The 14,218-nt window shown below is 39.2% G+C and overlaps 3 protein-coding genes across 3 annotated transcripts in view; all 3 read right to left on the reverse strand.

Moving 5' to 3' along the window:
• Nucleotides 1–2,258, reverse strand: part of myom1a (myomesin 1a (skelemin)) — a 30,689-nt gene extending 28,431 nt beyond the window's left edge. The window contains exons 1-2 of the mRNA XM_053628163.1: nucleotides 2,169–2,258; nucleotides 1,063–1,278 (exon numbers count right to left, since the gene is read on the reverse strand). Of these exons, the coding sequence (XP_053484138.1) occupies nucleotides 1,063–1,196 (134 nt within the window). The 5' untranslated portion in view covers nucleotides 1,197–1,278; nucleotides 2,169–2,258. The remainder of the gene's footprint in view (nucleotides 1–1,062; nucleotides 1,279–2,168) is intronic.
• Nucleotides 2,259–3,705: 1,447 nt separating this feature from the next.
• bag1 (BCL2 associated athanogene 1) lies at nucleotides 3,706–6,948 on the reverse strand. Its single transcript, XM_053628167.1, has 7 exons — nucleotides 6,866–6,948; nucleotides 6,471–6,596; nucleotides 6,262–6,344; nucleotides 6,004–6,117; nucleotides 5,776–5,883; nucleotides 4,710–4,772; nucleotides 3,706–4,549 (listed from the first exon to the last, which is right to left on the reverse strand). The coding sequence occupies exons 1-7, from the start codon at nucleotides 6,900–6,902 to the stop codon at nucleotides 4,460–4,462; spliced, it is 621 nt and encodes a 206-aa protein (XP_053484142.1). The 5' UTR covers nucleotides 6,903–6,948; the 3' UTR covers nucleotides 3,706–4,459.
• Nucleotides 6,949–7,051: 103 nt separating this feature from the next.
• Nucleotides 7,052–11,739, reverse strand: chmp5a (charged multivesicular body protein 5a). Its single transcript, XM_053628165.1, has 8 exons — nucleotides 11,543–11,739; nucleotides 11,331–11,435; nucleotides 11,166–11,212; nucleotides 9,349–9,442; nucleotides 9,138–9,209; nucleotides 8,813–8,921; nucleotides 8,613–8,728; nucleotides 7,052–8,384 (listed from the first exon to the last, which is right to left on the reverse strand). Exons 1-8 carry the CDS (start codon nucleotides 11,606–11,608, stop codon nucleotides 8,334–8,336), a joined length of 660 nt encoding a protein of 219 aa, XP_053484140.1. The 5' UTR covers nucleotides 11,609–11,739; the 3' UTR covers nucleotides 7,052–8,333.
• Between the last annotated feature and the right edge of the window lie 2,479 nt (nucleotides 11,740–14,218).

Here is a 14,218-nt window from a genome sequence, read left to right on the forward strand (position 1 = left end):
GACATCAACGTTTCACAGTATCGAGATCCGCTATGAACCGTAATATATTTGTCGACGGAACCAAAGTATATCAAAGAACGCGATATTTTTCTAAATTCTTTATCAGTGCAAAAGCTCTACACCTACACATCCCTATAACGTTTAGAAAACTATGACTGTCTGGACACCTAAACGTTTGCAGAGGATTGTCCGACATGGATAGCCCAAAATACAGTTTATATCCAGCTCACACCATTCCTCCACTGGATTATCCCACCTAGATAATGTACTATTGCTGTATATCTAAAAACTGCTGTTGTAATTTTATATATATATATATATATATATAAACTCACAATGAACATCCTTTCAACATACTTAGTACCACTTAATTTCATTGTAGACAGTTTTATAAGGGTAGTGATTTTTAATCCCATTATCCAGTGCCACCCAAATGATAATGAGTTCACTTCCTCTCAAGGTTTCCCCCTCCTGTCGTCACAGGAAGTATTTCCCTGCCACTGTCACCTCTGTTCATTATGGATCTAAATATAAAGATACATCCAGATTTTTGGAAAGCTGCTTTGTGACTGTCTATTATACAAATAAAATTGAATTGAATTGATTTAAACTTAACCAGTAGGGTTAAGCTCAAGCTGGGCTTAAACTTGCACTACACCTGGAGTCATAATGCTAATCAATACACGTATACCTGAAATAAAGCGATGCAATTATTCACAAAACACAAAAAGCGGTCAAATCTTTGCACTTCGATATTTTTCCCGGTCTAGCCGTTCATCATAAGAAAAGAAAACTTTGCTTCTAGGGTCTAACATTGTTTCTTGGCACGTTGATTAGGCTAAAACTCAAATATCACACAAGAAACAACTTTGCCTCGTGTCTTTATATACCGTTTAGAAGACTGAGGTCATCCTGAGTAACGTGTGATGAGTTAGGAAGATGAGGTGTTATTTATTACATATGCATGTGAGCCTCGAGGCTGGTTAAAGGCACCGTGATTAAAAAGCAGCAGCAGTGTGAGGTAGCTTTCCAGGTGCTAGTCTACTAGCTTGCTCGTCTTACCCCACGCTGCTCACGTGAGCTGCATAAGACCGGTGGCTAAAGGACGACAGCGAGCTTTGGTGGTAGCTGCTTTCATATTGAGTCTCCAGACTCCGCCGCTGCTGCTCCTGTTGCACTTGTATGGATCCTGCCATCCTGAGTGGATCTTGGATTGACTTGGGCTTGATTTCTGAACGCTCCTGTAGGCCTTTTCCTTTAGGTGTACTTGTAATTTAACTAAGGGTCAATTTCATTGCAGTTGGGTCAAGGGAATGGAAAAACAGACTGGATGCATTACACTTCACACAATTTAAAATATCTATTAACATTTTAGTCAAACATGTACAGAAAGTTTGCTTCTTACAGGTAAACTAATTCACAAGGATTACCAATGGTAAACAAATCCATTCCCCCTGCCTGAAGTTTTGAAAAGTAGTAGAATTAATCACTGTTAAAGAAAGGTTCATCATATTTCATTGATACATGACGTAACTAGGATAATATTATCAGAAATTACAGGATACCTGGATTGGCTGCCACAACACCCGTTATGGTAGTACTTCAAATATTAATATTCATATATTATTAATAATAATTATTTAATGCAACCAAAATTGGATTTTCAGATAACTATGAAATTGCACAAATGCTATTGTACCAAAACCAACTTTTTAAAATTATAAAACTCCATCAGACAAATTAAAACGAATACAGCCCTGCTGAAAAAAAAACAAAACAACAACAAAAAAACACAATAGAAACCATCACAGAAATTCTAATGGTGCAAATACCATTACAAATCATCAGCTAACCATTAAAACCATTACTATTATTGGTTCTTAATGGTATCCACTAGACATAACATGCCACCAATATAAGGCAACAAATTACCAGTAGAGACCTACAGGGACCATTACAGTTTCCGTTAAAACCAGTACAATTCCCATTACAAATTCTAGGAGGGTTTGTATTGGGGTGTTTTTTTTTTTTTTTTTCCAGCAGGGAGGACAGGTACTGTAGGTATATACCAATTTAAACATTAATCCCAGATAATGGTTTTCTGTCTTTTAGGCTACTCAAAACACAAGACGCCAATCATTCCAAGGAAACAAAGTGCAGTTTCTTACCAAACTCCAAATATTGCAGGGGGGGAAAAAAATTGTGAGAGAGAAGCGACTTGACTCCGAAAGTGGGCAGAATCCGGGTGAAGGTGCGGTACGGTGCGGGGCGGCGGAGCGGAGTGCGGGAGCACAGAGGACAAAAATAATGCTGAGCACTCGGCGGTCCGCAGCGCGACCTTGTATGGCGAGCGGAGCGTTAAATTTAGCCCGCAGGGGGACAGCCGCATACAAGGTTGCCAGATTGAGTCCACAGTATGGGGCCTTGTAGACAGTTCAAACCCCACCTGATTAACCATAAATCAGGCCAAACTGTAAGTTTGGAGAATTGTATCACCAACACAAGTCCTTTATTCCAGCTCAGTGTGTTTTATGAGGAAAAGTCAGCTCATAAAATCAACTAAGCTAACATGCTACAAACAAGAAAAGTGCCACTCGCCAAATGCAACATGTCTGACCAGACTATTAAACAATCACTAAAAATAATTCATTACAAAGAAGTCCTTCTCTCATATTCATAGACTTTAAATCATTTCATTTTACATTACTTGTACAGGGATTGAAACCCCATCTACACCTGTATTAGCAAACGGAGTGTAGCCTACAAAACATTAGCCCTTTTCTATGTAAAAGGTAACTCGTTTATTGTTTTGTTTCAGAACAAGATAAAGCTCATATTGTAGGGTTTTATTAAGTTATTAATTGTAAAGAACTCATGAAATAAAAAGTGGATAAGATACTCTAATGGAAAAAGTAGGCCTAGTCGAGTATTTTGCTTCTATTTGAAATAAAATAGTGGGGTTTTTTTTATTTCACTTCCAGTTGTTTAATCACGTTCCCTCTTTAACACATGAAAGGTTTTAAATTATTATCCATCTAGAAACTTCTATATCAGTGTTGAGGACATCTGTTTACAGTCTGACTGACTAAACAGGATGAGGACTAGATTAAGCTTGCTCCTTAGTTAGACAAGTAAACTTCTGGGGTCTAACACCTTTTATCACCAGGCTAAAACCGGAACATCACAAGACATCCGCATACATTTTTTTTTTTTGGTATGTGATTATGTAAGTAATATGTGATGATGTGAAAAACTCATCCATGAATTCATTTTCTGGAACCTGTACATTCCAGGTCATGGTCACTGTGGATACTGAGCCAATCCCAATAACACCGGGCACGAGGTAGGAATACACCTTAAACAGGATACCAGTCCACCACAGGACATTTTTCGCACCTAGGGGCAATTTAGCTTAGGCAATCCACCTACACGCATGTTTGGAGAACCCAGAGGAAAGCCACAGACACATGGAGAACATGCTAAACTCCACACAGAGTAAAATTCACATGTGACTCATGTAATTATTCAAGTTTGGGTGGCTTTTCAGTAAGGATACAGACGCTTACTACGCTATACTACGAGTTATCAAACCACTCGAACAAATGTAATGTTTAAAAAAAAAAAAAAAAAAAAAAAAAAGATTTAAGAATGATTTAGAAATCCTATATTGAAAATGTTAGTGGTTAATTAATTTTGAAGGCATCATAAAAGAACAAACGATATTTTATTGCCCACAGCAAAATAACTCACACAAATACATGATGATGTGATTTGGCATAACTACTACCTGATGTTACATAATTTTAGTACATTAGCTGATGGATCACAGTACAAGCTGCATACACATATTTATTAGCATAATAAAACGGCAACAAGGTTCATCCTCTGCTCAGGACCGGGTACAATAATGGCTCCTGAGCAGGGGATCAACTGTAATTGTTGTGCTATGTTTTCTTGGGTATAGAGAATTTTGGATCACGAAACATAATTCCATATTTGATTCTAAAAGACAATTTCATTTGGTTTCCAGCTCCGAGCCAACCAAAACACTGCTGAGGACTTTAGGAGACTTCAAAGCACCGTATGTTGTACCACGCTTTCGACCCAATTAAATACCTAATTCCTATGTACACAAAATATTTGAAAGACCTTGTCGTTAAAATGGTTACAAAGTACTTAGAGACACAGTACCTGTGCAGTGTACACGTCCTTACCCACAGATCTTAAAGAAACAATATGAAACATAAGACCGATTTGAAATTCGGCATGAGGCTGCTGCGAGTATTTCCACCATTTTACCTTTTAACCTCCGGATCACTGCGACAGGTTTTAAGCTGCCCTTTAAAGGACGAATACATAAATAAACTGTTGAACTTGCTCCAGTACTGAAGCTCAGTGTGATTGTTCCTCAGTCGCTCACAGAGCAAATATTAATGTAATCGCTGCTGTTGACTTCCCGCTACTCGGACAGGGCTAAATTTTTGTTCTGGATCTTTGCCAGATGATCTGATATGCTGGCTTCAATCTTGTCGCACTGAGCAAGGAACCCCTGTGTGTGTGTGTGTGTGTGGGGGTTGGTTGGGGGGGAGGGGAGGAGGGAGGGGGGACAAAACATAATTACAAATTAGATTTGATACACTGACCTACAATCACTTGATTAGTGATGGCATGTGGTATAGTTTAAAATGTATATAAAAATACACCTGTACCTGTACAGTTTTTATAAGTCCTTTTTTCTTCATCCTGCAGTCACTAAAGTTCTCAGGCAAAGTCTGCAAATAAAAGCAGAAACTAGAATTAGAATGGTTAATTAGCGATGATGTGTATTAACATTAACTATCTGAAGGAGCAGGTTGTGTTCATGTTCTCTGCCGGGATGTAAACAGAGCATTTTGGATGTTCCTAGTGATCCATCGATAATCTTTTTTCCAGATAGAGTACAAGTAGTAGTAGTATTTGCTGTTTTACGTTCAGGTTGTTTTATCGGGTTACGTGTACTGTAGAAAGATGTTGTAGTCGTTCCTTTTGACCTTTCTGAAGCGCAAGGTTTGTAGTCTGCTTTAATTTGAGCACGTACTCCCTAGTTGTGACAAATAAATAGTGCATCATATGCATACACACACACACACTTCCTTCTCTTTCTTTCTTCTAATTATTTATTGTGTTTGCGGCTTAGATAACTGGATGTAACCCAGATCTTTGGTGGATCGCTGCAGCGTGTTAAGCCAAACTATGCACCTTTTGTTAAAAAGTATGTGTTGCAATTTGCATTTTAAGCAAAAGGAGCTCTAGTTTGGCTGGGAGCAGAACAAATTTTCAGGCCAGAAAATTTCTAACCGAAGCATAAGTAGATCCATCCATTTTCTGTACTGCTTAGCCTATACAGGGAGCCTGGAGCCTATCCCAGGGAATTCAGGGTACAAGGCAGGGGGTGAACCCATCACAGGGCACAATCACACACACATTCACAATCTAGAAACGCCAATCAGCATACAGCGCATGTCTTTGGACTGGGGGAGGAAACCGGAGTATCCGGAGGAAACCCCCAAAGCACACGGAGAACATGCAAATCCCACGCACGCAGGACGGAGACGGCATTCGAGCCCCCAAACCCGGAGACGCGAGGCAAACGTGCCGACCACTAAGCCAGCGCACCCCCCACCAAAGCATAAAATCAACTGCACAGTTCTCAAGATCAGAAATATGCTTCAGCATTACAACCCATCCCTTTAAATATACTAGTCCAAAATAAGTAAGCCAAATAAAAATATTTACTATGGCATCAATCTCCTCAAGGATCTTCATGAACTGCTCAGAAGCCACTTTTACACGGTGGTCCAGTTTATTAAGAGCTTCAGCCTGTAGATCCTTCGCTAAAAAGCCCTAAAAAATAATGAGCAGCAGAGCAAAATGAATACACTCATAATATAACAGAGAATCCACATAAACAGCAATGCAAAAAAAAAAAAAAAAAAAAAAAGGCTTGAGAGAATGAATACATGCATTTTTCAGTCCGGTCAGTTCACCGCTCACTTTCTCCAACTTCTTGGCCGTTTGCTCCACAGACTTCTCGATGTCTTTCAGCTTTTTCAGTTCGGTCTCCTCCTCTGGACTATTCTAGCAAGTGAACGTGTAAAACATACACATCTCCATTTACATCGATAAACGTCTCAGGAAAAAAAACAACAACAACAAAAAAACACCACCACCACCACCACCACCACCTCCTTCTAAAGCATATTACTTCAAGTTAGATTTTACCCTTTTCCCAATCATCATAAGTTTACATCCTTGCTTTATTCCAAGGCTGGACAGACTTTCCTCCATTTCCTTCAAGGATTTCCCTACAGCAAATGAAAGCATGATGAAAGACCTGACATTCAGAGATTAAGAAGTCTCTTAAACTTATACGCTGACAGTAGATCCTACAATGTTTTTATCCGACAGTTTTATCTGATCATTGTTATTACCTTTAAATATTATTTTCTGAGCAGCTTGTGGTACCCCAGTGGCTTGTGACAGAGCTTCAGACAGGTCTTTAAGTGCAGGCTCATTTCCATCCTGTCCTGTTAGTGTGATGCTGTGTTTGGAGCTTCCTGAGAAACAAACACGTCGTGGTTATGTCTTTATCATGGAACGAAAATACACATAATACCTATGATAAAAAAAAAAAGTAATAATAATAATAAACACTCAGCTAGCCTGCTAGCAGAAATATAAACATAAGCTCGTCGCTAACTAGCATGCTACTCCCGTTAAGAGGGAGGTTAATTAGCTAACTTCCGGTTTAACGATGAAGTCAAGTAAGTGATTATCTTTAAGTGAAATCTATAAAGATATAACCCGTTAGTTTAGCAGTGTTTACCATGAGCAACTGTCACTGTAACCGTGCTGTCCGCCATCTCCAAACACTAGCAGTGGACCGGCAAGGGCGCCGGAAGTGACGATGTGGCTTGTTATGGTTTGTCTCAAACTGCCATCCAGTGGACAACTCTGATATGAAAACTCCTTCACTGGAATGTACGTACATTATATATTTTATATCCTTTTCAAACCTATACATTTAAAAAATAAATAAATAAATAATTATTTATCCTGGTCAGGGTCACAGCTTATTGCCGGAAACACTGGGCAGGAGGAACATACACATTCACATCTAGGGGCAATTTAGAGTAGACAATTCATCTACTGGAATGTTTTTGGGAGGTGGGAGGAAATCAGACAACCCAGAGGAAACCCATGAAAACCTCCACTGAGACGGTAACGCAGCTCAGGAATGAACCGGGGATCCTGGAGCTGTGCGGTGGCGATGCTACGCACTGATCCACCAGTATTCATTTAGACTCTATACATTTTCATTCATCTTCAGTAACCGCTTCATCCTGGTCAGGGTAGCAGTGGATCCAGAGCCTATCCCAGCAACATTGAGCATGAGGAATACACCCTGGATGGGAGGACAGTGTACCACAGGGCACCACACACACACACACACACACATTCACACCTAGGGGCAATTTGGTCTGCACCCTACTCGCATCTTTTTTCGGAGGTGGAAAGAAACTGGAGAAACCTGGAGGAAACTGGACAAACCTGGATCGAACCAGGAACCCTTGAGCCCTGAGGTGGCAACACTACGTGCTGCATCACTATCCACCCTTCAAAACTATTATAGTAATATTATTATTATTATTATTATATATAGATAGATAGATAAACTGGGCAAACAGTTGTGTTTATGTAAAGTCTGAAGCTTATATTTGTAACGCTTAGTCTGTGGATTTTATTTTAAATAAACGCAGGGATATTGATCGAAATCAGTAAAGAAATCAACATCTCATCTTGTGACAGCTGAATGAAATAGTGAAACTGACAACCCAAGACCGCTCGATAAGGGACCCTCATGAGCCCTGGATTAGAAAGTCTGCATTTGGAAGAGATAGGAAAAAGTGTCCACAGAGCCCAGAAATTTGTCCAATACCCATGTCTGAACACTGATATCATGAATAAACAAGCACGTAAACAACATAATCTGTTCATTTGGACATTTTTGTGCTTTATTCATTAATGATCGGATGTCATAACATATGTGATCTATCCGCTGCCGCTGCTACCGGTTATCATTTACTAGATTTGTTTAATGTGCAAAAATATAGACTGGTAAACAATATATTAATGGAAACAGAGAATTACAAGGCCACGTGCTTGATTAGCAAAAGCTTCATTAACTCATTAGGTAAGCATTCCCTTGTCAAATCACACCTGAATGCCACATGTCCAAAAATACCGAAATGATCTTCAGTCATGAAACAAGATCCTGCAGTGTTCATCTCAGTCTAGGTGGCTGGAATCTGCGGCAATCCAAACTCGTCGACCAGAACGCCATCCTGAGAAGCAGACAAACCTATTAAACAGATGACCTGGACATGTACAGTACAGCATACATGGTATTAAAGTTTATTTTTGATCATATCTGATTAGGAATATTTCCAAGCACAACAACCCTTCAATCATTCTGTAACTACATGAATGTGTAAAAGTGATACTACACTCAAACTAAAAGGATACCAAGAGAGTGAAGAAATAAATCCACACTCGATTGACATGAGTGTAACCTTGTTTGTTTTGCTGTCACTGGGCACGCCCTCTGGGATGGAGGGTGCAGACGAGGCTTCGTCCAGATAGGAGCTGTCGTCGTCAAACAGTAACTCATCTCCGAGGGCATCCAGTTCTGAAGCAAAAACCAAATGCAGTGAGCTGTACTCAGGATTATGACCTTCTGACTTGCAGATATATACATATACACACCACCTACCGGCTTCTAGTTCATCCTCATCGATGTCTGGTGTACCATAGCTGCGACTCAGAGCCTCCTGCACTTCACTGGCTTCCTCCATCATGTCCTCAAGCTGGTCCTGTAAGTCCTAATAGCCAAGAATAAATCATTTTACAGTAGACTCGGAATGCACACACACACACACACACACACACACACAGTCATAATTATGCTATACCATTTGGTGAAATTATATAATCTACACAATTTTCTGCAAGATAAATACACGCTACAGTGATGTAAAAGCTATTGTTTATTAATTTTTTTTTAATTTATTTCTGATTAATAGTATAAACTGTTATACTTCAATTTGATCCATCTTCACTTGCTTATAGGATTTTTTCATTTCTTTTGCTCCAATCTTCATAGCTTCAACCTACGGAAGAACAATTAAAAAGCACATGCCGTTTCACATCACATTTAGAGTAATTCAAGATCATCGATCATACTGGACTCCGACGGTATCCTTGGGATTTAGAGAGGAGGGTCAATTGTATTGAAGGAAACAGACTTACTGTTGTTTTGGTGTCCTTTAAGGACTGAATGGTGTAGTTGGCCTGTTCCATGTTAAAGGACTGCTGGGCAAGCTGATCTCTTTGGCTTTCATATCTTCAACATAATGAGACACAGAGACATACCCATATCAGCTACACCACAGTCTCTAAACAAACGTCCAGCTGTGTGTCTTGCTCAGCCACAGTCGAGCACAGATCATTTTCCTGCTGGAACGCACCAAACTCAATAGCTCGCCGTGAGGTTTAGCAGCTAATCGATGTAATCAAGCAATCAATGTCATTTGGTGTGTTAAAGCAAGGAAATCAGCACACTGTGTTGGATTCCTGCTATACAAGACAGCACAGCTGTCCTCATTAGTAAATTAGTGGCTATTACATTTTTAATACAGCAGTGTATGTCATGTTGTTTTATAGACTACACCATACAGAAAAGCAATACCTTTTTAAAACATAGACACATATTTAAACCTGCTGGTGGTGTTGGAAAACATACATTTTGACCTAGGGGGCACGGTGGCTTAGTGGTTAGCACTAAGGGTTGTAGGCTGATTGGCATTTCCAAATTGTCCGTAGTGTGTGTGTGTGTGTGTGTGTGAGATTGTGCCCTGTGATGGGTTCGCACGCTATCCAGGGTGTCCCCTGCCTTGTGCCCTGAGCCGCCTGGAATAGGCTCCAGGCTCCCTGCAACCCAGTGTAGGATAAATGGTACAGAAGATGGATGGATGGATGGATGGATGGATGGATGGACATTTTGAGCTATATTTAGAAAATACTGTCAATCTGCTGATTACTGATTTGGTTATGACTATGTCAGTAGACTGTATGTTGACGTGCAGTGTCATAACCTAGTTATTTATTGTGCAATATATTCTCAAATCTAGGTCAAAATGTCTGTTTTTTTTTAAAAACGTCAAATATTTGCATATAAACTCAGCAAAAAAAGAAACGTCCCTTTTACAGGAGAGGGTATTTTAAAGATAATTTGGTCAAATCCGAATAATCTTTACGGATCTTTATCGGAAAGGGTTTAAACGATGTTTTTCATGCGTGTTCAATGAACCATAAACAATTGTTGCACATGCACCTGTGGAACAGTCCTTAAGACACAACAGTGTACAGGCGGAAGGTGATTAAGGTCACAGTTACAATAACATAGGACACTAAAGAGACCTTTCTACTGACTGTGAAAAACACCGGAAGAAAGATGTCTAGGGTTCCTGCTCACCTGCGTGAACATGCCATAGACCTGCTGCAGGGAGGCATGAGGACTGCAGATGTGTTCAGAGCAATAAACTCTAATGTCTGTAATGTAAGACGCATAAGACGGTGCGACAGGGAGACAGGCAGGACAGCTGATCGTCCTCGCAGTGGAACATTGGATGTAAACGTGTCCCCTCGGACGTGATCGAGAACTTGCGAATGCCTTGGTGGAAGAGTGGAGTAACGTCTCACAGCAAGATCTGACCAATCCATGACGATGAGATGCTCTGTAGTACTTAAAGCAGCTGGAGAACACCAGATACTGACTGTTACTATTAATATCGACCTCCACTTTATTCAGGGACTCATTATTCCATTTCTGTTCCTCAAACGTCTGTGAAACTCGTTCAGATTATGTCTCAGTTGTTGAACGTTTTTTCATGTTCATACAGATATTTACACATGTTAAGAAATTTGCCGGAGAGGACGTTTCTTTTTATTTTTCTCGAGTTTATTATAAAAATGTACCTTACACATAGTTACTGTAAGAGTAAACAAGAACACAGAGGGAAAAAAAACATGAAACCAGTGTGCTTTATTATGACACAAACACTCACAGCCTCTTCTGCTTGAGCACTCTCATTGCCTTCTGTTTCACTGCATTCTGTAAAACAGAGTTCATTGATGCATTCATTCCTGTGGTACAGGCCAGAGGCATGCTTCAGTGCAGGGGCATGCATGCTGGTACTGAACTGATCAGCAGTGCTGTTTTAATACTGTACCTTGGCCGGGCCGTCCCTCGTCTTTTTCATCTGGTCCTTGTACTTGAGGAGCTCCGCATCGATCCTCGCTATCTTCTTCTCCATCACCTCGGCTCGTGCATCGATCTGAAACGGCGGCCATGATGAGTGAAGCGTCAATGCCCGGGCTTTCACGATGCATGACAACACCGCACTAGACGACAAGACACACAGCAATTTAAGAAACGGCTCACATTTCCGATACAGTCCGAAAGGCTGGGAGGCGCCTGGTGCTTGCTTCTACCGAAAAGCCGGTTCATGTTTATATTACAGACACCCTGAAAGATGAAAGCTAGGAGAGACTGGTGCTGAGGGAAACGATTCCTATCAATGACTCTTCTGAGTGAGTCAGAAGTATCGATTCGCAAGTACGACTCGGCAAACTGAATCAAGAACAGACTCTGCTTTCCGTTATAACCGAATCAAATAGTGCAGATGAATCGAATAAATGAGATCATTCGCATAGTGTCCATTAGGTCATTATTATCATCATCATCATCATCATTATTATTATTATTATTATTATTATTATTATTATTATTATTATTGTCATTATTATTATTATTATTATTAGTAGTAGTAGTAGTAGTAGTAGTAGTAGAAGTATTACCATTATTATTGTTATCATCATCATCATCATCATCATTATTATTATTATTATTATTATTATTATTGTCATTATTAATATTATTATTAGTAGTAGTAGTAGTGGTAGTAGTATTACCATTATTATTGTTATCATCATCATCATCATCATCATCATTATTATTATTATCATTATCATTATCATCATCATCATTATTATTATTATTATTATTATAAATAGTAGTAGTATTACCATTATTATTGTTATTATTATTATTATCATCATCATCATCATCATCATTATTATTATTATTATTATTATTAGTAGTAGTAGTAGTAGTAGTAGCAGTATTGTTATTATTATTATTATTATTAATAATAATAATAATAATAATAATAATAATAATAATGATAAGATAATCAATAGAAATAATATTAATATAATATAATATAATATTAATAATAGGCATGTTATTTAGGTTTTTAAAATATTTTTAATCAGGTAACACTTTATGATTGCATTATTATTATTATTATTATTATTATTATTAATAATAATAATAATAATAATAACAATTAGATATATTATTTATCTGGTGTCCCTCGTGATAGTGTGTGCGCTGTTAGGAAGAGAGATAGCCTAGAGATGTTCGTACTTGACTGGTCTTTCACAATGTAAAGGTCAAAGCTATCAGGGGCTCGATCCAAATCCACCGCACCCCAGACCAGGATAAAGCAGTTACTGAAAATTAATGAATAGTATGATATCACTGTCTATATTTGCATTCTTTACCAAAAAGCACTCATCAACAGTAATAAAATAAATAAATAAATATAATAATAATAATAATAATCCATCCATCTTCCTACACAGGGTCGCAGGGAGCTCAGGACACGGGGGACACCCTGGACAGAATGCCAACCCATCGCAGGGCACAATCGCATACACACTCACACACCCATTCAGACACTACTGACAATTTAGAGATGCCAGTCAGCCTACAACGCATGTCTTTAGACTGGGGGAGGAAACCAGAGTATCTGGAAGAAACCCGCGAAGCACAGGGAGAACACGCAAGGCAGGAAACAAACCTCCACCCCGGAGGTATGAGACAAACGTGCTAACCGCTAAGCCTCTATTTTAAACAGTTTGATAGTTGAAATAGTAACAGTTAAACTTGAACAAAAGAAATGTGATCAAAAATTAAATGCAAAAAAAAAAAAAAGAGAAACGGCAAAAAGAAAAAATGAACTAAAAACATAAAGTCTAATGTAATGCAATCGAATACATTCTAAGATTTTTAAAAGCTACTGAAGGTTTTCAGATGGAGAAACTGCTTATTGTGCTCCCATTCTGGTGGATTCATGTAGGCCCTTAATCTGGTGCAGGCCTGGATTCTGAATCTGAACTCTCAATCTGGAAAGTTAGTGAAGCAGCTCATAGGCTAGATATCAGGGCGTTATAGTAGTCCAGTATATTTCTCACAAAGCCATGTATAAGTTTCTCATTTAGGTGCTGTAATTAAAGTTCTGGACCGTTGAGATATTATGATAGTATGGTGCTTTCCAGACTCTATTAATATAACTTACAAAGGCTGTCAAAAAAGATTCCCATGTCCTTGACACGGTTTTTAGCCATTAGAGACAGGGATTTAAGAAACGTCAGAACCTCGGTCATTAGAGGTCCTGACCGTGGACTCGGATGCTGAGAAAGAAAAGGGTCGGTTGCATTCCTAGTAGAAATAGGCAACAAATTAGACGCAGAAGCACTAAGGTTGAGATCAGTGGCTCTGGTAGAGACACAGGTGGCCACAGTAGTGTTACAGGCTAATGAAGCTTTATGCGTAAGCCAGCGTTGCTTACAGCTCAAACATAATGAAGCCATTGAGCTGATTAACAAGGTGTACATCACTCGTGAGTACTCTAATACAGTGGCTCAGCTGATATAGGCCCTTAATTAGATAATATTAGATCATCCATAACTAGATAGACAATGGGTACAGAGATTCTCCTAGCAGCACTGCAAGCAAACGGAGCCATAGCAGTGGACTGTCGCAAATCACTGGGTTTGTTCACACAAATGAGATGATGTCTGTTGCTTGAATGGTGTTATCTGAGCCAGGAGAAACCTCCTGCACTATCTGCCTCTAGTGCATAGACAGGTTTTGGAGCACAGATCCAGGAAGCACTATCCCAGGAACACTGAAAACAGCCAATGACTCAACTATAGTATTTGGACATCTAGGGAACGGACATTCCACCACCTACAGTAGGTTTCAGAACGG

Source organism: Ictalurus furcatus, chromosome 7, assembly GCF_023375685.1.
Source record: "Ictalurus furcatus strain D&B chromosome 7, Billie_1.0, whole genome shotgun sequence".
In the NCBI taxonomy this organism is placed as follows: domain Eukaryota; kingdom Metazoa; phylum Chordata; class Actinopteri; order Siluriformes; family Ictaluridae; genus Ictalurus; species Ictalurus furcatus.

What these genes read in the sequence shown, in the direction of transcription:
- chmp5a (XM_053628165.1), bottom strand. Translation starts at nt 11,608, where the DNA reads ATGAACCGGCTTTTCGGTAGAAGCAAGCACCAGGCGCCTCCCAGCCTT. An exon ending in GTGCTCAAGCAGAAGAGGCT is followed by an intron (nt 9,443 to 11,165) that starts GTGAGTGTTTGT and finishes ATTATGTTGAAG; the next exon opens with ATATGAAAGCCAAAGAGATC. An exon ending in GTGACAGCAAAACAAACAAG is followed by an intron (nt 8,385 to 8,612) that starts GTTACACTCATG and finishes TCTGCTTCTCAG; the next exon opens with GATGGCGTTCTGGTCGACGA.
- bag1 (XM_053628167.1), bottom strand. Translation starts at nt 6,902, where the DNA reads ATGGCGGACAGCACGGTTACAGTGACAGTTGCTCATG. An exon ending in TACAGTGACAGTTGCTCATG is followed by an intron (nt 6,597 to 6,865) that starts GTAAACACTGCT and finishes TTTGTTTCTCAG; the next exon opens with GAAGCTCCAAACACAGCATC. An exon ending in TTGAGGAGATTGATGCCATA is followed by an intron (nt 4,773 to 5,775) that starts GTAAATATTTTT and finishes TTTTATTTGCAG; the next exon opens with ACTTTGCCTGAGAACTTTAG.